The sequence below is a fragment of the Microtus oregoni genome, unplaced genomic scaffold (genome assembly GCF_018167655.1).
Source record: "Microtus oregoni isolate MIOR12 unplaced genomic scaffold, Mior012 000084F_ref0000050, whole genome shotgun sequence".
Taxonomy (NCBI): domain Eukaryota; kingdom Metazoa; phylum Chordata; class Mammalia; order Rodentia; family Cricetidae; genus Microtus; species Microtus oregoni.
In genome coordinates, this window is record NW_024544550.1 from 4,616,319 (window position 1) to 4,638,628 (window position 22,310).

General features: G+C 38.2%; 1 protein-coding gene across 1 annotated transcript in view; it reads left to right on the top strand.

Annotated features, from left to right (window-relative positions):
• The first annotated feature begins 4,405 nt into the window (after positions 1–4,405).
• The window catches only part of LOC121441928 (androgen receptor-like), a 77,542-nt gene continuing 59,637 nt past the window's right edge, over positions 4,406–22,310 (top strand). The window contains 1 exon segment of the mRNA XM_041643330.1: positions 4,406–4,598. Within this exon segment, the coding sequence (XP_041499264.1) occupies positions 4,406–4,598 (193 nt within the window).

The following is a 22,310-nucleotide window of genomic DNA, read 5'->3' on the forward strand; positions in this document are numbered from 1 at the left end:
TAATGTGCTAACATTACTGGACCTAACAAGGAAAACAGCTATGAGACTTTTGTCTTTCACCTTGAGTCCACAGTCATTGGTGGGCTTGCTCAAATGAGTCCAATTCTCAAAGCATCTCAAAATCCTATTTGGGGGCAAGAATGGGGAGGAGGAAAGAGGAGAGAGGCAGCGGGAGCGAAACATCTAAGTCCTAAGTGCCCCTGTGTCCAACTTCCCTCAAGGTTGACCTGGCATTTTCAGGCTGACAGTTTCTGACAATACACTTCTATTCAATTAGGAGTGCAGCTTAAGTAAGCATGTAAACCAGGGCAGTTGGGGAGAAACATGATGCACTTGTTCTCAAAGCAACCTTTGTGCTTGTGATAGAGTGCTACTTGGAAGATATTAAAAGGTTTCAAGTTCTTATTTAATTATTTATTATTACAATCAGAGGAAAGAACAAATGCATAGCAATGAGCGAATGAGTGCTAATGTGCTCGAATTAAAGAACTAACAATATTATTAATACCTTTCCACTGAGACTACTAGAATTAAAGGTCTGTGAGGGCTTGAAACTTTAGTCTGCTTTAGCTTGTTGCGCTACCCTCCAAAGCCTAGAATGGTACCTGACATGTGCTAGGTATGGTGTGATATTTCTTTATGATTGCATGAGTCTACTTGAAGCCAACAATACATTAGAGCTCAACATTGTCCTAAATTTGGGAGCTATTATGCACTTCAATTTTGATAACGTTTTCACATACATCCTTCAACAATATTATTATGTTGGGCTCTTTGTTTTAATTTACACAACAGAATTTAAATGCACCAAGTTATTAGCTAGGTGTTTGAAATCTTAGTGTGGAAGATTTACCTATGAGGTTTCAGTCAGACCTTGTCGTCGCTGGCTTGTATTTTACTGAATTTATATGCCATGATTTCATCTCCCTTTTCTCCTGGCAGTCGATACTTGGCATTTATGTGTTTATAAAACAAAGCTACTATGAGCATGCATGCATGTACCTCCTGGAGTTTCAATCTGAAGAAGGAACTGCAGTCAGAATTTTTATTTTCATCTCCCAAATTTAGTCCGTGAGTCAAAACTACAGCATGCCCTTAATTCACACTAAGATAGAATCAGTGGGAGAATTGCTATCGAAAACATTTTGAGAACCGAGTAGAGGAGATGGGATAAGGGATTAGGGAAAGGAGAAATTTGTCTGCTGAAACCTGCCATTTCTCTAACCTTTAATCAAAGTGTAGTCCATAAAAATCCAGATTCTAAAATCCTCTTCATTATTTTTCTCCCCTATTTTCTCTTAGTAATTTAAAGATTATTTATTAAGTTCATATCTACTTAACAAAATGGTGATTGTTTGAACCTTCTTTTGAATACACATTTGGTTGGATGCTTTAAACAACCAGTATAGTTTGAATTTTGGTGTGGATAAAAATGTGTATTTTTTAACTTTCTAATAAAAATACAATACTTCTCCTTATAACAAAACTGAAATGTGCAGTGCTGTAGTAACCCTAGATAGAATTTGCATAGCACAGCTTTCAAACTTACCTTTTTTATTGATTTTTATTGAGCTCTACATTTTTCTCTGCTCCCCTTGCTTCCTCTCCCCTCCCCTTCAACCCTCTCCCATGGTCCCCATGCTGCCAATTTACTCAGGAGATCTTGTCTTTTCTACTTCCCATGTAGATTAGATCTATGTATGGTCTCTCTTAGGGTCCTCATTATTGTCTAAATTCTCTGGGTTTGTGAATTGTAGACTTGTTTTCTGTGCTTTATGTCTAAAATCCACTTATGACTGGGTACATATGATATTTCTCTTTCTGAGTCTGGGTTACCTCACTTAATATGATGTTTTCTAGAACCATTCATTTGCCTGCAAATTTTAAAATGTCATTTTTTTCTGCTGTGTAATACTCCACTGTTTATCCATTCTTCAGTCGAGAGGCATTTAGGTTGTTTTCAGGTTCTGGGTATGGCAAACAATGCTGCTATGGAACATAGTTAAGCACATGTCCTTGTGGTACGATTGAGCATCCTTTGGATATATACCCAAAAGTGGTATTGCTGGGTCTTGAGGAAGGTTGTCAACTTACCTTTATACACATTGAATGGCACCTCTCCTTGTTTTCTTTTGTTTGTTTGTTTCGTTGTTGTTGTTGTTTAAATAGCCTTGGCTGTCCTAGAACTCACTTTGTAGACCAGGCTGTCCTTGAACTCACAGAAATCTACCTGCCTCTGGATCCTGCGTGCTTGGATTAAAGATGTGTGTCACAATGTCAGGCCTGAACTCTCTTTTCTTACAGTCTTCTTTAAAAGATTACTTTACTCATCTGTTTTATGTATGTTTTCCACTTTGTTAATGTGACATGTAATTTGTATCTAAAACAGACATTACTATTGTCACTTATACTTATATCCTTAAAATATAATCCCATCTCTCATGTCTTCTTATATGGAGCAGTCAGAAATCATTATTTGCTATATTATTTTACTTTTCTTTGGCTCTTGAATTTCTGCTCTAGTAGATGGTGAGTTGCAAAAGGAAAGAAGATATACTAATCACCACTATAGCTCTATATTTTAACCTTGTGACTCACTCATGGGTCAGTTATCTAGTCTACCTATTTACCTGTTTTCAGCTTCCAACCATATTACACAGTTTGCCAGTCATATTATATAATTTATCAGTAATTAAGAATCTTCTTTTTGGAGTCAGACATAGCAGATATGGAAGCTTGGCATTTCTATTTACTAGATTATGATTTTGCATAAATGTGTTTAATTACTCTAAGCATCAGAATATGAAGGTGATCTAAAGTCACCCAGAAAATTTGGGAGAAAAATTAAAGGCGATGATACGTATGAAATGGTCTGACATGTTGACTACCTAACTACATGTATTTTTTATTTTATTTTGCTTGTATTAGTCAGAGAGGCTTTAAAACGGTGAAAAGTCGAGGAAGAAAATTATGAAATTTTTCTTCTGCTTCTTTCTGGAATGAGAATGAAGGCACAATTTTAATGACATTTTAACCAATACAGTGAGTGATGTTCGTTGTAATGGGCTGAGTTGTGGATTTGAAATGGGCTCTTTTCCTTTGAAACATGTGGCTCTTCAATCCTTGATTCTATTTACAGTTTTAGTAATGGCATGAAATGAGGGCTTTTGAAAGAGAATACAGGACACCATAACTAGCTGTTTGATTTTCATATTTAGAGTACAAGTATTTTAAATTCATTCTGCTGTACGCAGGTCTTGAATAAAGGTTAGTATTCCTGTCCTGGAGACTTAGAAATTGTAGCCAAAGTTGTCTTTGCTTATGCCTTGCCAGGGCTGCTCCTTAGAAGTGGAGGGAGAAGAAGTTTGAATGCTTTTCTGGATTCTAGGGACTATGCTATGCAGGAAACCAGAGCGCCATTAGTAGAAAGCAAAAGTGAAGAGTGAGAAGAATTTGGGGAAGGAAAACTATTTAGATAAACGTGGCTTGGTATCAAAACATTTTAACCTTGTCATTTCCTACTCTTCCTTGTTTCCACTGTACAATAACTATGCTAGTGAGAGAACAATCTTGTTTTGCTTACTTGTTATGGGGTGATGAAACCACTAAGCACAAGAAGTAGATTCCAATTATGGCTCATTTTCCTTCCTTTTTTGGTAGAAACGTACTGATGAAACATAGAAGTTGTAGTCCTATGGCTCAGAGTGTGGACAACTGTCATCTATCTGAGGCACAGTAGCATAGGCAAATGTGCCTCTGGCACAGCAATTTGGTTCCTCTTTGTTACAGAGCAGGGCCAGGGACATGGACCTGTGATGCAGAGAGGCTCAAAGAAAAGCAAAGGAATTGATTTTAAAGACCAATGGAAACTGGTGATATATTAATTTATCTTTCACTTGTATATTAATTTCAAGAGCAACTCCCACAGTTGATTCATGTTGTCACATATAGCAATAACCCAGTACTACCAGTGACAATGTTCCTGTTTTACAGGTAAGACTCCAAGAGCTAACATCCATAAAAATTCTTCTGGTATTTGATATGGTTTTATCATAGGTCTCCCTTTGGGAGAAGTAAGGTAGAGGGTTGAGTTCATGTCATTTAATGACCAAAAATGTCTGAGCAATACATTAAGTTGTTACCTGTACCTCAGATTTCCTGACCTCTTCCTTCCCCTTACAAATTCAGAGGTCATGAGATTGACTACTCCCAGAGAAAATTGTTTAATCCCTTGGCAGGATCCACAGGGTTCTATCAATGCCATGCGAAACCTTACAAACCCGTGCTCGGGTAAGGTCTCAAAAAAAGCTAAGCTTCACATGGGCGATACATAGAATGATGCATAAAATATGTACGGCTTCTCCGAAAACCAGAGAATTTGCCTCGAGTTCTGCCATCCACTGACATGTGCTGCTTTGTTTTGTGTGTGTGCGTGTGTCTTTTCAGTTTGGACAGTGCCAGGGACCACGTTTTACCCATCGACTATTACTTCCCACCCCAGAAGACCTGCCTCATCTGCGGCGATGAAGCTTCTGGCTGTCACTATGGAGCCCTCACCTGTGGCAGCTGCAAGGTCTTCTTCAAAAGAGCCGCTGAAGGTAAAAAGGTCTTTTCCTCATTCCTGATATTTGCCTTCTTCTTCTGCCTCCAAGAGAGGGACAGCAGCCTTCCAGGGTTTTCGGGTAATCCCAGGGACTGACTTATTAGCAAGAGCCCTGTCGTAGAACCTATAAGAGCAAAGAGGCAAATGGTTCTCTTTGCTGAGCTCTGTTGGCTGCCCTGGTTGGACTAGCAGTGTCGACGATGAAGGTGGTCCGAGCTGGTGCTTGGTGTGCAGTGGATCCTAGGAACGGAAGCAAAATTAATGATTTGAAAAATTAAATTTCCCTCCTGCTTGTTTTCAACAAGTGAGGGGGAAATGGCCTTATTAGAGAGGTTACAAGTTGAGAAACCCCAACTGAGTCCGCAGGCTGTTCTATGTAGTGAATGCTAGATTGTTCCTAGCTAAAGCTTCATGGCTTTAACCCCAGAGAGGAAGTGTGTTCACTGTAGTCAGATATAAAATGCAACTTATCTTGGGATTCTGGACCAACTGTCACGCCCTGAAGGCAGTCCTCTGATGAGGAAAATAAAACTGTTGTTTCCCTCTGAGTTTTTATCTACCTTGGAATTGCTATGGCAAAGATAGGCCCCAAAGAGTGGCAAGCAAAAGGGAGCAGGTGCAGACACTGACTACGTGGGATGAAGCCTACTTGTTATCTGCATAGATTTCAAATGTGCCTAGCCTACATAGCCTAACAGGAACTCCCGATCAAGACCCTCCCTCCTTAATCACTGGGGCTTAAGGCTTCTATTCCCACACTCAAAGAGACACTGGGAAGCTGCCCCTACATGGTCTAACTGTGGCAGCAGACCCAGTTTTAAATACAATTTGAAGCCCTGCCGTGGTTTCCCACAAAGGAGGAGCTTCCTGCCAATGAGTTTTTCCTTCCTTCGGCCTGGTCTGGAAGAGTTTAATTCTAAGTCAGAACCTAAACAGAGAGTCTTGGCTCATGCAAAAGAACCATCTGAAAAAAAAAAAAAAAAAGCCTTTCCTGAGGAATATACTGAGCACAAGAGAAGCAGCAGTGAATATTTGGCAACTAGAGGAAAAGTAGAAAGTAGTACCCTTAGGCTGCTCTCCTCACTGATAGTCAGTCATGCTAATGATTTCAGTTGCATCATTTTAGCGGGTGGGCGAAATACACTCCAAACAAAAAGCTATCATTTTCTTTTCTTCCATTTCTCAAAAGTGTGAGGAGGTGACTCGCATTTGTGATTACTGAAAATGGGCTGCAGGTTTCAACTTTACTCCCACATGGAGAATTGCTGCTGTCAATAATAGCCAGGCATGAGATCCAAGGTCCAAGGGCATAAGCCTAGACACTTAGAAAGAGCCTCAAAGCAGCACCCCCTTTCTGAATAGTACCTAGGCAAGAACAGCTGTTAGAAAAGGAAGTGGAGGCATGCATTGTCCAAGGACCTCAGATCACACCAGCTTCTCCAGTAAATCACGCCTGCTTTCTAATTCCCTGTCACAGATCACCCTGGTTTCCCACCAGGGAATGAAGCAGAGTAGCATTCTAAAGCTACTGTGGCAGCAGGCCCAGGGCACTATAGTAGGAGCCATACCAGATGGAAAATGAGTTCAAGTGAGCAAATAAACAATACATAGATTATATCATGATCAGTGCCACCTTTGGGTCTTAGACGTCAAGGTGACTAAATGATTGCTTTGAACAAACAGAAAGATCATCTATATTGTAAAAGGAAAAAAATATTGAGCCATATCATACTACCCTGCATAGCAGCTTTCTGGAGAATTTAGAACTAAACGAAGAAAGAAAGCAGAAGGGCAGCTGCCAGGACTGCATGACAGGATCTCTACCATCATGTGGATTCTAGACTATTTGACAGCAGAAAAGACAAGCAATGTGGACCGGAGGGGATTATTCAATGTTCAGAACAGAGAAATCCAGCAAGGTCTTAAAAATGATTTAGACCCTGGAGTCGCTCAAATTCCTGTAACTCAGTGATATTTTATTTAAGAAAATGAAGATCACCAAATAAAACAGCTATTTGTTTTATCGTTTTATTTTGCTAGCAAATTATCATGCAAATTTATTTCACCATTTTTCCATAACACAAATTAAATGCAGCGCAACTGCTTAAAGACCATTTTTTACACAGCACAAGTTTATGCATGAGAAAACACTGAGTGGAGAATGTGCTCCATGCAGAAATTCTGGCATGGAGCAAATTGGCTACTTTATTTTTTAGTTATTTTACTATTTTGGAGTATTTCCACACACAAGTACTGTATTTATATCATTTCCACTCCCCGCTCTTCCCTCTCCTACTCCTTCACACTCTCCTCTCCCAGTCCCTTTGAACTTCATGATTTCTTTAATTCCTGTAGCATGATCACACACACACACACACACACACACACACACACACACACACACACCAACAACACCACACACTGTCATAATACAGCCAGCCATATGTTGATCATATGGATATATATTTAAGAATGACCACTTTTTGGCTGCAAAGTGTAATGGCACATCCATTTAATCTCAACACTTCAGACATAGATGCAGGGTTATTTTAAGCCAGTCTGATCTACATAGTGAGTTCTGGAATAGCCAGGAAAGCTATGTAGAGAGGCTCTGTCTCAAAAATACCCCCCCCCCAAAAAATGACCAGTTGAGATTGAATAATCTATCTCCCCACTCCATTTCCTCTTGTGTTCCTGCTACTCCCTTTCAAATTCATGACTTCTTCCTCTTGAATTATATTGCTTTTTTATATGTGTTTACAGCTAACCACTTGAGATTGGATAACCTATCAGAAAGCTAGTCCCAGAGAAAAAATGAATCTTTTTCTCTCCATATCCATTAATTTATTAGTGAGGTTGAGGTCTTGTGAGATTTACTAAGTCCACACTGATAGGACAACTGGTGTTGCCATTGAACTGGTCTTGATTAAGCAACCATATTGTTGAGATTTCATGAGTGTAACTTCCCTGTCAAATACAGAAGACATTATCTCACAGAAGATGTCCTACCCATATGGCTTTAACTATTTTTCTATTTCCTCTTCTTTGGTGCTCACTGAGTCTTGGGTGCAAAAGTTGTGTTGTATATTTGTCAGTTGGGGTTGGGCATGCCCAGATCAGTTGATCTTTGCATTTTGACCAGTAGTGACTTTCTGTGATGATTTCACTCTACTGCAAAAAAAAAGGGTTTTTTTTATTATTTTTGAATGCAGAGTGAGAGTTACACTAATCAATGGGTTAAAAGATAGGTATTTAGAAAGCAACTAAAAATTATAGTTGTTTATCAAGGTAGTAGGTTCTCCTCTAGGGTCCCTAACCTCACCATCCACAGATAATTAGCCAGGTTTGCAGTACCAGGCATAGATGCCCTCCTGTTAAGGGTACCTTAAATCCACTTTGATGGCTATTGATTACCCTCTCCCAAGATAAACATCATTATTGCACCCTTGAGGATATCATTCTGTTCTGGTCATTGTTGTCATGCAAAATCCTTACAGCTGTCTAGTACTATTGATTTATTTCCTCCCTTGGCAGATTGCATAGCTAACTCCTTTGGATACTCTGAAGGATACCTCACAAGGAAGAGGCTTTCAGGTCATTGCCAGCTCAATTCTTCCAAGTCATGTGTCCTGTGTGCATGGTGTCTTTTGCAAAAGAGACCTACCATCAATTTCTGGAAGGGAGCCAATGGCAATGACAATTACCTATATTATTTTGAGAATCTTTTCAGCTCTTCTGACCAACAACTTGAAGGGCAGGTTCCCATGCCTAGACTGAAGATTTTGTTAAATAGTCTATGGCACCTTCCCATGTCTTACAGAGCTATGGGAAGTAAATATTCTCAACTTTTTTGGTTACTCTAGAATGTGGGTACCAGGTTTCAATTCTCAGTCTTTTGAAAGATACTAGAAAGGTATGTTAGGGCTAAACAAAATAAGACAAAAATTATTACTATCACAGCACTCAAAAGGCTGAGGCTAGTGGATTTGTAAGTTTGAGGCCAGCTTGCCCTATACAATGAGTTCTATGCCAGTCAAGGATACTTAGTGAGGCCCTATTTTAAAAAACATTACTATTAATAATTACCATTGCTAAGATTTCTGTTCCTCCCTGGAAAAGATAGGTGGCTTTAATTTCCTAGCATCGTTAGCCTATTTGAAAGCAGGAGGCTATCTTATTACTCCAAAAGAATATTTATTAATATTAAATATTTTAGTAGTTATCTCTAGTACCTATGTGAAGATGTTGAAATATGGAATTCTACATGCCTTGGAGAGAGTGGGGTCATAAATATTTCTCTTCCTCATTCATTGTCAGTTAACTCTGAGTATTCAGCATGTTTTCAAAGATCTCTGGACTGGGCACAGGTACAAGAGTTAAAAGCCTGGCATGTCAGACAAAAATTCATTTCTAACTTTGGTGGTTCATAAAGTATGACGTTTTAAAGCTGTCACGGGTAGGGGGCTCTGCACAGAGTTGATTGTAATTTGGCCAGGATTTCTTGTTGGAAAGGAAGAGAAGGGAGAGCCCCACATTTTCTCATTGCTGTCAATACTGAGGGTTAAGCAAGAGGCAGGCTGAGCAGGGAGGGCTCTATATATTCTTGAAAGAATAGACCCTGGAGATAAAATCACTAATGTTTAATTAGAGAGAACAGTGAAATAGTGGAAGTCATGTGAGCACAAAAGCAGAAGTGGATATGTTTGAAAATGGTCTGTGAGTTTGAACTAGACATTAAAAAAATGTGTTTGTCGGTGGATAAGGTAACTGCGAAAGTGAAAGGGAAGGCATGTTGAATACTTACGAGACCAGGAAGTCAAAGCAAGTTTCTGCCTTTATATGGACTTCAAAGGATGTGGTTGGGTAGCCTTAGACAAGAAATGCCCCCCCCTTTTAGGTTTTAGTTTTCTGTGAAACAACAGATGTTTTTAGAAATGCCCTTCCAGGGGCTGGAAGGATGGCTCAATTGATAAGAGATCCTATTTCTTTTGTCAAAGACATGAATTCAGTTCCCAGCACACATGTCTGGTGGCTCACTACTGTCTGTAACTCCAGCTCTAGGAACTTCCCGACCTTCTTCTGGACTCCACGGCAACTTTCACTCATGTATAGCTACCCCCGTGCACACAGACCTATGCATAAGGAAAAATAAAATACGTTTTTGGATCAATAAATGTTCTCCCTGCTTAAAGGTTTGTGACAATTCCACAACTTATAAACATCACTATTGTTTCAGAAACACAAACACATTTTATACCTGTATGTGCTTGGAGTTCGATTTCCTAGCAGATAATAAACTCAAGACCCGGATCAATAAAAACTCAATCTTCAAGCAGGGCCAGCAAGAGCTGAGAGAGTACATGTGGCAAGGCTGGGTTAACATCCAGTGCTGAGGTTCTCCTTTGTGACCATGGCTGACTAACTTCTTTTCTTTTCCATTTTCTCATGTGGCACGTCAGGATATGAATCCCCATCTCTATTATCATGTTTCAAAGAGGGTTAATTAATTCATTATGCACATTATGTACTTGAGAATTTACTATTTTTCAGACATTTTCTAGTAAAACATTTGAGAGTGCACATCCATTTGTTTTGTACACATGGAGCACTGTTTGGTACACATCATAAAATTGAAACTGTAGTTTACATTCTGAAGTCAAGGAATTACACCATCCTCACTGGTGTTTACAATAGGTCTCAATTTAGTTTCCTTGGCAAATTTTATATAAGTATGGCTTTGATTTTCTCTCTTGCCCCAGGTTTTTGCGAGGGAAGAAACATAAGTGAACCTTTATTGAACTCATTCTGTCCTTTAAATCCACTTTCCCACCTCAACTCATGTGGTATTGAATGTTACCTCATTTGGAGTTTTATAGCAAGTTTTTCATGTACGATAGTGTCCACTTCACTCCCTGACTCTTTGAATAATGTTTCCCAGGAGCAAATTAATTCAGCTAAAAAAAAATCAGTTTGTAGCAAAGATTTGATGGCGTATTGCGGGCCAAACAGGTGACTGATCCTGGCTTGGTGAGTCCCAGAAATCTTCCTACAAAGTTATGCTTATCTTTTTATTTCTCCTTTTCTTACATGTTACTGCCAGCCTTTAAATGAGAGGCAGATTTTTTTATATAAAAGGACAGGTAATAAATAGTTTAAGTCTTACAGGTAGCATGGCCTCCATCTCAGCTATTCAGCTTTGCTTTGTAGACCTTACACAAGCTAATGGGTATAGCTGGGTTCCAATAAAACTTTATAGGCACTAAAATTTGAACTTAATTTAATTTTCACATGCCATTAAGTATTCTTTTTCTTTTGGTGTTTTTGAGATTCTCAACTCTTCTCCTAGATTTGGCTGTTGACTGCAGTTTGTTGACTTTTGCTTCAATTGGTCGCTCATGGACTTGCAAATGTGCATAAGAAATTAGGATCTTGTCTAACCTACTTATACTTATGTAACAAGAGTACATATTTTTTTTAAAAAAAAATCACCTCAGTTGGCAAAATTTTATAGAATACTTAGTATGGTGCGTTCCTTGCTTTGTTACTAAACAGGAAAATATAAAGTTTGAAATTCTAGAAGATGTTTTTTTTAAATTTTATTTTACATTACAACACAGTTCTTCCTATTCCATCCCCATATTTTCCCCCCAAACCCATCCCCATCCACTCCTCCCAAAGGATAAGGGCTCCCATGGGGAGTCAAGAAACTCTGGGACATTAAGTTGGGGCAAGACCAAGCCCTCCCCCCCCCCCCGTATTAAGGCTGATCGTGTCATTCCGTCATAGGGAATGGCTCCGATAAGCTAGCTCATACACAAGGGATAGATCCTGGTCCAACTTTCAGGTACCTCATAGACAGTTCAAGCATTACCACTGCCTCCCACATACGAAGGCCTAATTCAGTCCTGTGGAGACTTTACAGCTGTCAGTCTAGAGTTCATAAGTTTCCATGAGCTTGATTCAGCTTTCTCTAGATTTCTCCATCATGATTTTGACTTCCTTTGCTCATATATTTCCTCTTCCCTCTCTTTGATTGGATTCCCGGAGCCTAGCCTAGTGTTTGATTGTGGATCTCTGCAGCTGATTCTGTCAGTTGCTATATGAAGACTTTGTGATGATAGTTGGGGTATTTATCAATCTGATTACAGAGGAAGACCAGCTCGGACGATCTTTCCACTATTGCAAGGAATCTTAGCTGGAGTCTTCCTTGTGAATTCATGGGAATTTCCCTAGTACCAGGTTTCTCCCTAACCCATAGTGGCTCCATCTATCAAGATCTCTTTCATTGTTCTTCCCCTCTGCCCCTATCCTCCTCAACCATCCCACTTCCTCACATAGAAGATATTTTTTAATGAGCTATTTGCTCACTCCATCCTATATACTACTCAGAGGACAAATTGAAATTTTTTTACATTTTTTAAACATAATCTTCTGTATGACTATGAAACACATATATAATATGAGCAAGATATATATATATATATATACATGTATATGTATATATATATACATGTATATGTATACACACATATGTGTGTGGGGGGGTATGTGTATGCTTCAATATAGTCAATATATTCTCCAAAAGGTACACAGAAAAGGAAAAGGCTGTAGGAATTATCTGGTACCAAATATTATGGGTGAAAAACTAACTCCCAGAAGTAAAAGCTGAATGGCCTTCTGAGTTATGGATCTGTCATATAATACTCCATGAAGCCCTGACTTCACAAATCTTCTGGCTAAATTTTGAGTTTCCCCATAAAAAGACTAAACTATAGGTTTACAGAGTAAATAATTTTGCTGTGCTACTCAGTTCCTACTAAGTCTCTTGCAGTGCCAAATTTACAAGCCATGCAAAGATTTTTCCCCTGATGATTTGTAGTAGCCTATGTCTGCCTAACTAAAGAATGTTCATTTTTAACCATTAGTAACAAGAAATTGCCATAGCACTTATACCATTATTTAAATATCTGTTGTGTTTACATGACATTTGCTAAAGTAAGATTTCTTTTGTGTATTACCTCCTTCTCTCAAATATAAGTAAGTTCCTGGTCCTTTGTCACCTTTTATGTGTTTATGCATATGCTATAGATGGAAGTTTATTCAATCCTTCAGGAGAATCTCCTGGTGACTATCAAACATCATGCCGTTGGTTCATTTTCCTAGCTGGTTTTTTTTTGCAAAGTAAGTGTCTTTTTAGACATAGCTGTTATGTCTGTCTTCTTTGAGATCTAGTCCTATAACAAGGAACATACTGACCCTTAGATAACTGGCCCCTGCAAGAAGTCATTATGACTTTGTGATAATGAATATGTGTGAACATTTTGAAGCCAGTTATTTGGGTGTTCATGTTCCCCTTCGGTCCATTCTTGGCAATATAACTGTTTTAAGCCTACAAGAGAGACAGGTGAGCTTTGTTAACTGAAAATCTACAAAAATAAATAAATAAATAAAGTTAAGGAATCCATGAGCCAGGTGTGGTGGTGGCTCATGCCTATGATCCCTGTTTAAATGAGGCAGAGGCAGAGGCAGGAAGGTTCACAGAAGTTCAAGCAGGCTGGTGTGGGTTACATGTTAAGTTTCAAATCAACCTACACTATATAGCAAAACACTAACCAAAAAACTGGGAGAAGTAAACAATTCTTTATAAAGGGGACAAGGACTAGATTTCTCAGTCCTCTCCTTTCCATCTGCGCTGTGATTGCTGAGACCCTCTAGTGAAATCTTAGTAACTCCTGTCTAAACGCGTGTCTATCTCTTTGGAACACCCCCCAAGAGTAGGCCTAGTGCTCAATCTACTCAGTCATACAATCAATAAGTGTTTGCAAAATACTTGCTATATATATATATATATATATATCAGTAAAAGGCTCACTTCCTCGAGCCACAAAGCCTGTTTTCTTCATTTGAGGAGCTGGAATTTGAACATTGCTCTGCCTGGGTGAGAGTCACCACTCATTTTAACACACCAAAACTTCCCCCACAGACATTTAAATATATTGAACCAATGCAGAAAGTAATGTCATGGCTAAGGAAACAAGCAAAGCAACAGTGAAAAATAACAAAATAATCTAGTAAAACTGAAAGAAGTTAGGAAAGAGTATTGTGGAGAGAAAACAAAGAGCCACCCAGTAGTATGGGTATCACAAGAAGAAGTGCTTTCCTAAGAAAGTGCCACAAACCTGAAACAGCTGGTGTGTCATTAGCAATTCTCTTCATTAGAAGGGACACGTGGGCCATCATCTTTCTACCATCTCACATGCTTCAGACGTTAGAGCTCTACTTCTGATGAAGCCAAGCTGGGTAAATCTTAAGTCACTCTTACCATGCAACCACAAAACAGGAAGCACAGTTTACCATCTGTGCTCATGTGAATTTTTGATCTTCATTACATAGCTAAGAGGAGAGCTCAGAGACAGGATGTATGTATATAATAGACACATGGGTCCTTGGCCCTTTCCTCTGAGCTGTCCCAGAGGAACACACTGCTGAATTTTCCATTGGGCTAGGAACAAGAAAAATTCATTTTCCTCCTAATTTATGTCAGGAAACACAGAACATTCTCTTTTAGAAAGCTAAAAACAGGGATAAATTATTGATTTTTCTTTCTCATACTTTTAAAATTCTATTTTTCCTTCCTCTCTTGGGATATGTCATTGTGCGAATGGACCTTGGTTTCACTGTGTTGTCTGCATGAGGAGCCTTGAAACTGGGAACCTCTAACAGCTTCTTAAGTTAGACAGGCACATTCCACCAGATCACAAACTGGCTCATTTTTCTTCAGGCTAATTGAGGCAATCACAAGTTTTTTTTATTGTTGTTGTTGTTGTTTTAATGAGAATTCTTAAAAAGGTTTGTAGTGCTTAGCACCACAGCAATTTTAAAGTCTAACCCATTAGACTTGAAGAAAATGAATTTAGGAATAAATGTAATCTAGCCAAACTATTGCAGTGTTGTGTGGATGAGAAAATTAAGATCCACAACAAGGTACTGGCTTTTTCAGGTTCATTTAACATATAATTAATGGCATTGATGTTTCTTGACTGAGAAGCTCTCCTGTCTCACAGCTGCTCAGCAGAGATATGGAGACTGTTGCCTCGGAATGCCTAGAAACTATGTTTGGCAGCCTAATAAGCATTCAGTACAGCTTCTGGCTCCTGGAAGGCATTTGGTATCTGTTAACAGCCTCTGCTTCAACCATTTTTCTATGTTTTTATTTATTCTTCAAGAATTTCATACAGTTTATTTTGTTTATATCCTTTTTCCTCCCTCAGCTCCTCCCAGATCCTTCTGTACCACTCTTTACGCAAATCCATATTCCTTCTTTCTCCTAAACAAACAAACAAAAACTATGGAGTCCAATTTTTATTGGCCAAATAAACCATCTTTTTAAAACCATCTTTTTTTAACTGTAGGCATTCCTACACAACAAGATAGAGAGTGATGATGATGAGGCTTTTGGTAAGAGGGCTTTGTAAGGTATTTCTCAAGATGACTGCCAATTTGTACTAGATCTTCTTTCTGGATATATAAACTTTTTCGGGAGAACTCTCAATGCTTCATATGATTCTCAGGGGCTGTATAACTCAGAAAAGATTTCAGAATCCTGATCTAGTTTTTGATAACAACTTTCTACACACATAAGGTAGTATCCTAACAACAGTGACATTCAACATAGTTATTTGGTGACTGATTTTTTTTTCCCACCATGTTCATTTTCATTCAGAAGTTGTTCCATTGTACATGGGAACATACAAGGCGCTAGTATAAGACATTCAAGATTGGAACACAAACTATTTATTGGGAACACAATAGATTGGATGATCTACAGACAACAACCCTGTAGTATTGTTATTGCTCCCAGTTTACAGTTCAGGGGGCTGAGGCATGGAAGAGTTAAGTAAGTTGTCCAGAATTATACAGTCAATGACTGTGAGGTGAACATGTCATATAGTTATCATTATAACAGTGAGGTCTAGAATTAAAGTATAAAATTATTTGAGTAGACAGAATATGAAAAAGAGTTAATTTGTAACATTTCAGAAGATGTCACAAGGGAGGTAACAATTGATATAGGTCCTTAAAATGATGTATAAGAGTTGTCCAGGTAGTAAATATAAGTAAATATAGTAAAAGTAAATATAGTATAAGTATAATATAAATATAGTATAAGTAAAGAGAATATAAATAAATATAGTATAAGTAAATATAGTATAAGAGTTATAAGGTAGTAAAATAGCTTCAGAAGGAGGTAGAAGATGGACCCTAAGAATAAGGTGCTGTGGAGGGCAATGCTTGCTTGGGGGAATATTGAGACTGGAGGTCATCACATGGAATCTCACCAGCTGCAGCAAGGTTCTTGAGAAGTTTTCAATTGACCTTTTGTGCCTGGCTCCTTCCCCATAACTGCCCCAGTTTAGTCCCTGGGCTATTGGGAAACAGGCTTTTTATCTAGGTAGAAAAAACAAAATGCAATGTAAGAGAACCAGATGGGGATCTGGCTCTGCCCCTAACTTACATGTGGTCTTAAGTGTAACTTGTTGTCTCTTTCCGTATGAATACTTCCATCTGACAAATAAATGGTTATGCTGGATGGTGTTAAATATTTTAACTCTCTCTCTCTCTCTCTCTCTCTCTCTATATATATATATATATATATATATATATATATGATATTTAAAGCAGTAATTTAAAGATTTCTTCTCTAAAATTTGTATAGGTGTCTCAGTTGTGTACATGTCCAGTGATTTCCTGAACTATCCCCAGGAAGTATGCAGAATGAGTTCAATTTTTAGCTTTAAAGTGGAGTAAATATGTGTGTGACCTTAAGGAAATTTCTTAATTTCTCTGTGCCTCTGTGAAGACATTAATATGCCATAAGGTCATTATAAGAGTCAAGTAATGTGTAAAGTAAATTCAGTTTCTATTTCCCAATAAGTTTTAGTCCGTCTTGTAGAATGTAATATTAGTCGTGAAGTTACAGACACTTAAGGTCTTCCTGGACTAGGCAGGAAACGAAGGTAGAATGTGGTCGCAGTGCTAATCCTCTGGATAAAGGCAGTGGAGAATGTGTAAAATTCCCAGACAACTACTTGTCTTCTCTGTTGCTTAATTAATGACCTGAAAAAGCCTCCAGCTTTTGTAGGAGAAATACTAAGGGTCACTCTCTTTGCCTTCATGTTTTGGTTCCCAAGACTCTGAGTAACATTCCCCAACCTCTCCAAGCTCCCAGACTTTTGACTTTAAGATTTTTGTGCTCTCTGTATATCTCTGATCCTGACAGGATAAGTCTGGCCTCCCCAGAATATCTAAGTTGCAAACTACAGGCCAGGAGAAAAGCTAACAAAGGTCATAAATTATCCTATATATTATTTAGCCATTTGTTTCCCTTGTCCAGTCAGTGGCATGTCTGGAAGGATACTGAGGCCAGATTCAATAGAAATCTGAGCCAGCACCTGTGCAAATAATTTTAAGGCTTCTTTTCCTGAAGCCGGATGAGTATTTTTTTTTAAGTAAGCCAGATTATCTTTTATCTGGAGTGCCATCTTTTACATTCCTAGTGCTTTAGATCTCTTAGAGGTGTGTGCTTTAGTAACGACAATATTGTTTTGTTAGCCTTTTAAGCAGGATGGGCACATTTCTTTCAAAAAGAATAATGCCTTGATATGACCTATGACTCTATTGTGTAGAAAACTAATCACAAGTGATATACCTGAGTTCATAGGTATCATTGATTAGCTTATATCTTGCTCTCTAGTTTTTTGTGGGAGATGGGCAAAGGAACAAATGAGACAAGAAAGGCAAAGAGACTGCAGATGAGGCTATGAGTGAAGATTAAAAATCGTAAGGGGTAGTGGAGATGAAGAGAAAAGAGATTCTACAAAAATCACTTTGCTCAAATGTCATAATAGTATCTAATGCCTACATGCTAAATTTAAATTTTTAAAAATGTAATCAGGATATATTATGTGAGAAAAAATCTATTTTCAGCACAAGAAAAATTCAAGATTAAAAAAGCAATAAAAAGCAAACAACCCAAAGCATCAAACATATACCACATAAGTACAAATATTGCCTGGGCCAATGTCTGTTTTTGTCCACTCGATGTGGCCTTGAGCTAATGTAGCACACTAGGAGTGTGCTAATGTTTGGTACTTATGATTCACTAGCTATGAAGCTGAACTTCAGAATGCAAATAGGATTAGTCTTTTGTGTGTACTGTTTATGACTAAATCTCTCTAACATCCCACTATATTGTATAGCCTCTTTTCCAATATCATCCTATATAGATTCCTTGACCCTCCATAGATTCTTCAATAGATCATATCCTTTTAAAAAGTTATCTTTGTTGTCTTTGTAGTTTGAAAAGAATTGGGAAGAAAGTTTCTAAATAGATTAGTATTTTCTAGTCTCAAAAACAATGTAGGAAACAAATATTTTGGCAATGTAGAATTATTTTATTGACAAACTTTTGAGCCCTACATAGATGTTACAATGTTCAACTACTTGAGAACCCCCGGATATAGGAATAAAAGATTTAATCTGAAATTAATGTCAATGTTCTAAGATTTATGATGATGTTAAATTACATTTTGTACACCCAACCTTCCAAATATCAAAATTTACCAACATCGGCCACTGTAGAATATCAATGTTTGAATGGTTGTCAGGGGAACTGAGGCTTCATGCCATTGCTCAGGATCACAGGAGACTAACACCCCCACTCCATGGTGTAATTTGTCTCCTGTAAAAAGAGATCACTTCCAGAGAAGTTGCAGGGACAATATAAAATAAGATGAAATCTCCGAGCAGAGTGCCAGAGTTTTGAAAATAAACCGAACCAAACTGTTAGGAAAGTCTTTTAGTGTAAGAATAAGAAATAAGTCCATCATCAATCAAATGATAGCATTTTCCACATCTCCAATGATGTCACTATAGATATATTAGTATTAATTTAAAAACTCACACATTGCTATTTACATGTCTAATGATCATCTTCAGACATGACCTCCTTCATATGTGAGTGTATTTTAAAGTATCAATAGCTAAGAAAGGTAGGCTGAAGGTTATGAAAAAGTGGGCAGCAAAGATTTTCCTGCAACCTAAGCCCCTTAGCCCCATCTAAATGAAATTCCAGATGCTGGGCATTTGAATTCTTATAATCCCAGGTCAAAAAAAACATGGCAGAGGTTTCACTCTTTTCTGTTTTGTTTTCATCAAGGATGTGTTGTTTTATGCCCTGTGTAGACATGGAGATGAATGTAAAACATCTCCATTCTAAGGGTGTTTCTGGTCCATTCGGGTATATTATCCAAACTTTGCTGTAGATTTAACATTTCACAAAGCATCTAAGCACAGCAAGGACACTATTACGGGGTTATCTAAGTTAGAGATACTATTGCTGTGATGAAACACCATGACCAAAGCAAGATGGGAAGAAAATAATTTATTTGGTTTATACTTCCACCCTGCTGTTCATCACCAGAGGGAAGTCAAGACAGGAACTCAAACAGGGCAGGAACCTGGAGGCAGGAGCTGATGCAGAGGCCATGGAGATGTGATGCTTGCTGGCTTGCTTCCAAATGGCTTGCTCAGTCTGGATGAACAGGCCAGGGATGGCACCACCCACAATGGCCTGTGCTCCCACCCCATCAATCATTAAGTAAGAAAATGCTCTATAGCCTTTCCTATTGTCTAATCCTATGGAGGCATTTTCCCAATTGATGACTTTATTATATGTCATAGAACTATCCAACATGGGTATGGAACATGAGAGAGAAAAATATACAGATATGGACCCATTTCCCCAGGACCAAAGATAACCCTGAATCAGACTCATCAGAAGATCAGAAAACCTTGATGGCAAGCCACAATATTAATTACAAAAACTTAGAATTATTGCATCTTTTTTCTGTGTTAGGCACTGTACTAACAGTTCACCTAATCTTCACAACAGGCCTAGGGGATAGTACATTACTGCTCTATTTTACAAATAAAAAAAATGGAGTCACAGAAGACTAAGAGCACAGGAAGGCACCTAATTCCTCAAATTCTAGCAAGCATCATGTACCTGCTACATGTCAGGGCTTGTGCTGAATGCTGGAGAGAGAAAGATGACTAAAGTGTGTGGTTTCAGTTCAGTGAGAGCAGCAGACAGCAAATGATAAAGCAAGTATATTCCAGGCATTCTGCCTGATAGTGAGAACTCAATAATGAACGATACAGAGTCCTCTCAAATATCTCTAAGATTATCATCACGGTAATAATTTTACTTAGAGAGATAAGGATAACAACTGATTTATATCAGAGTCCTCAAAGAAAAAAATATTATACAGTGATAGAGCAATGAATTTACATCATACCCCAAAGAGATAGCATTTTGTAATTTTATTTTGGTTTATTTGATAGTTCTTCTTTTTTAATCTATCCCTAAACTGATATTCTGTATGTTTTTCCTGCCTATGACTACCAGGATACTGCAGGGGATAGCTGTAAAAAGTAGTTAAACTCTTCCTTTATCTCAATCTACGTCCATCCTGCCTGCCCCTATTCCTCACCTGTACTCAAGCTATCTCTACTTCAAGTATTTTTCCCATGTCTGTTTCATTAAGTGCTATTATTCTTCTAGGCACCACTCAATGCCTTCTTTTTCAACTATGCTGTACCCTATTGAAAGGTACCATGTCCTCTTTAATATTCACACAGTAGGCCTTGGGTGTGTTTCTCTTGTGGTTTTTACCACTTCCTGCTTTAATCTTTTAGTAATGTACTTGCTGATCCTTCCCCTCCACCACTCTAAGCTCTGCAGTAGAAGGTTCACTTTTCTGAAATCATGATTTTTCTTTCAAATGCATCCAACCTCTGGAATGCACTGTGCTTGGTGGGCTTTGGACGCCTACAAATGTGTGCCTTGTGCTACTGTAGTCCAACTAACAATTGTCCTCTTCTCGACAGCTGCTCTCCCACAAACACCATTTCTACAACCCCTGCTTTCTTTTGCTTCACTCATGACTTTAAAAATATTTTTAGAGACCCGACTTTTCTCCATGAATTTAGTTTATATTAATATATGCTTCACTTTTTTTTTAACATTTTTGGGATCGTGTATAAATCAAACAAAGTACTTAGAAATACAAGGATTAGACGTGGAAGCATAAAATCATATAGTATGACTTAGAAGTTAGAAAAGACTAAAAGAATAGGAAAATTCTTGAAATTACTTGATACTCATGACTTGTCTGTTTCTTAAACTCCTATCCTGTATAGAGTTATTTAGGAAAACTTTCCATCTTGGGGTGTAGTCATTAATAAAAAGTATCAGAAACTGGAATTTAAGACATTGGAGGAGAGTCTCCAAATTTGGAAGGGATAGATGGTGTTTAAGAAAGGTTCCGAATAGAAAATATTTACAAGGACTATGGAGGTATAAGTAGAACATCAAAGTGGAAGCCTCTGGAGCCAGGAGTAAAATGGAAGCCATGAGCACCTGATAAGATAAAAGAGTACAAGAAGAGGGAAGTAGAGGAAAGGATTATGGGGAGACCTGGATGTGTTTGAACTTGAGAATATCACCTGTGTTTGTGGGCATAGCAGAAAGAATGTGATTTGCCTTAAACAAAACAGGTAAATATATTCTCAGTAAACAAGTGTTAGGTATGGATTTTGTTGGGTTGTTTTTGTTTTTAGGTAGCCTCAGGGCGATGAAGCTCTGAGGTTCATTCTAGTCTAAGGAATCTGCTTTGGGACATCAGAACATAATGGGAAGTTTGAATATTAGAAAAAGAAGAGAAGCAAGAGAATTGAGGGCAGCATGGCAGACTCAGCATATTTAAATCATTTTGTGCAAGTCACAAGACTGTACCATGAATATTCTATGGGATAGGGGCCTTGCCACATAAGGGCAGGCTCTTAGGATTGGCAAGCATATGTTGCGAATTTGAGACAGACGATAGGCTATGTATATGAAGTGGTTGGCATCACTGGTATGTTTGAAAGTGTAGTTTCCAAATATTCGGGTCTGCTTCTCTGTGTAGAGACTGACATCTATTAGAGAAGAGAAGATTCCACAAGGGGAAAAAAATCAACTTGACTGTGTTAACACACAGAAGGACTAAGAGGTTGCATAGGATTTTCTAGGTTTCCTTCTCCTCATTGAGACTCCTGTGAACTTATTTACTCTAGTTCCTAATGTCACAACCTACTTTTATCCCAGGTTGGGAGACAGAAAGAGTTTCCACTTCCTCCTTATGTTCTGACAGTCCAAAGTATAATTCCACTGAAGTTTATCTTAGGTAACCAATGAGTTCATCAGACTTACCCAGAGAGCATGGATAGAGGAGTCACTTATAGGAACACAGGGAAACTCAAAGTTTCTGCATTGGAAAGTCTTTGCTCATCATGAATTATGGCTTCTCAAGGCAAAATAGATGAAGCCTACAAGGACTGTTTCATTCAACCTTACACAGTCTGTATCATCTAGCACTTCCCAATATTGAGGGGCCATGCAGTTGTGGCACAATTGTATGTAAACAGCTTTCCGGAGTGTTTGGAATCTCAAATGATACCCTCTACACAAGCATTTTCTAATCTGTGGATTGTAACCCCTATGGGGGTCAAATGGCCATTTCACAGGGGCTACCTAAGATCATATCATCATGAATATCAGATATTTGCATTATGTTTCATAACAGTAGCAAAATTACAGTTATGA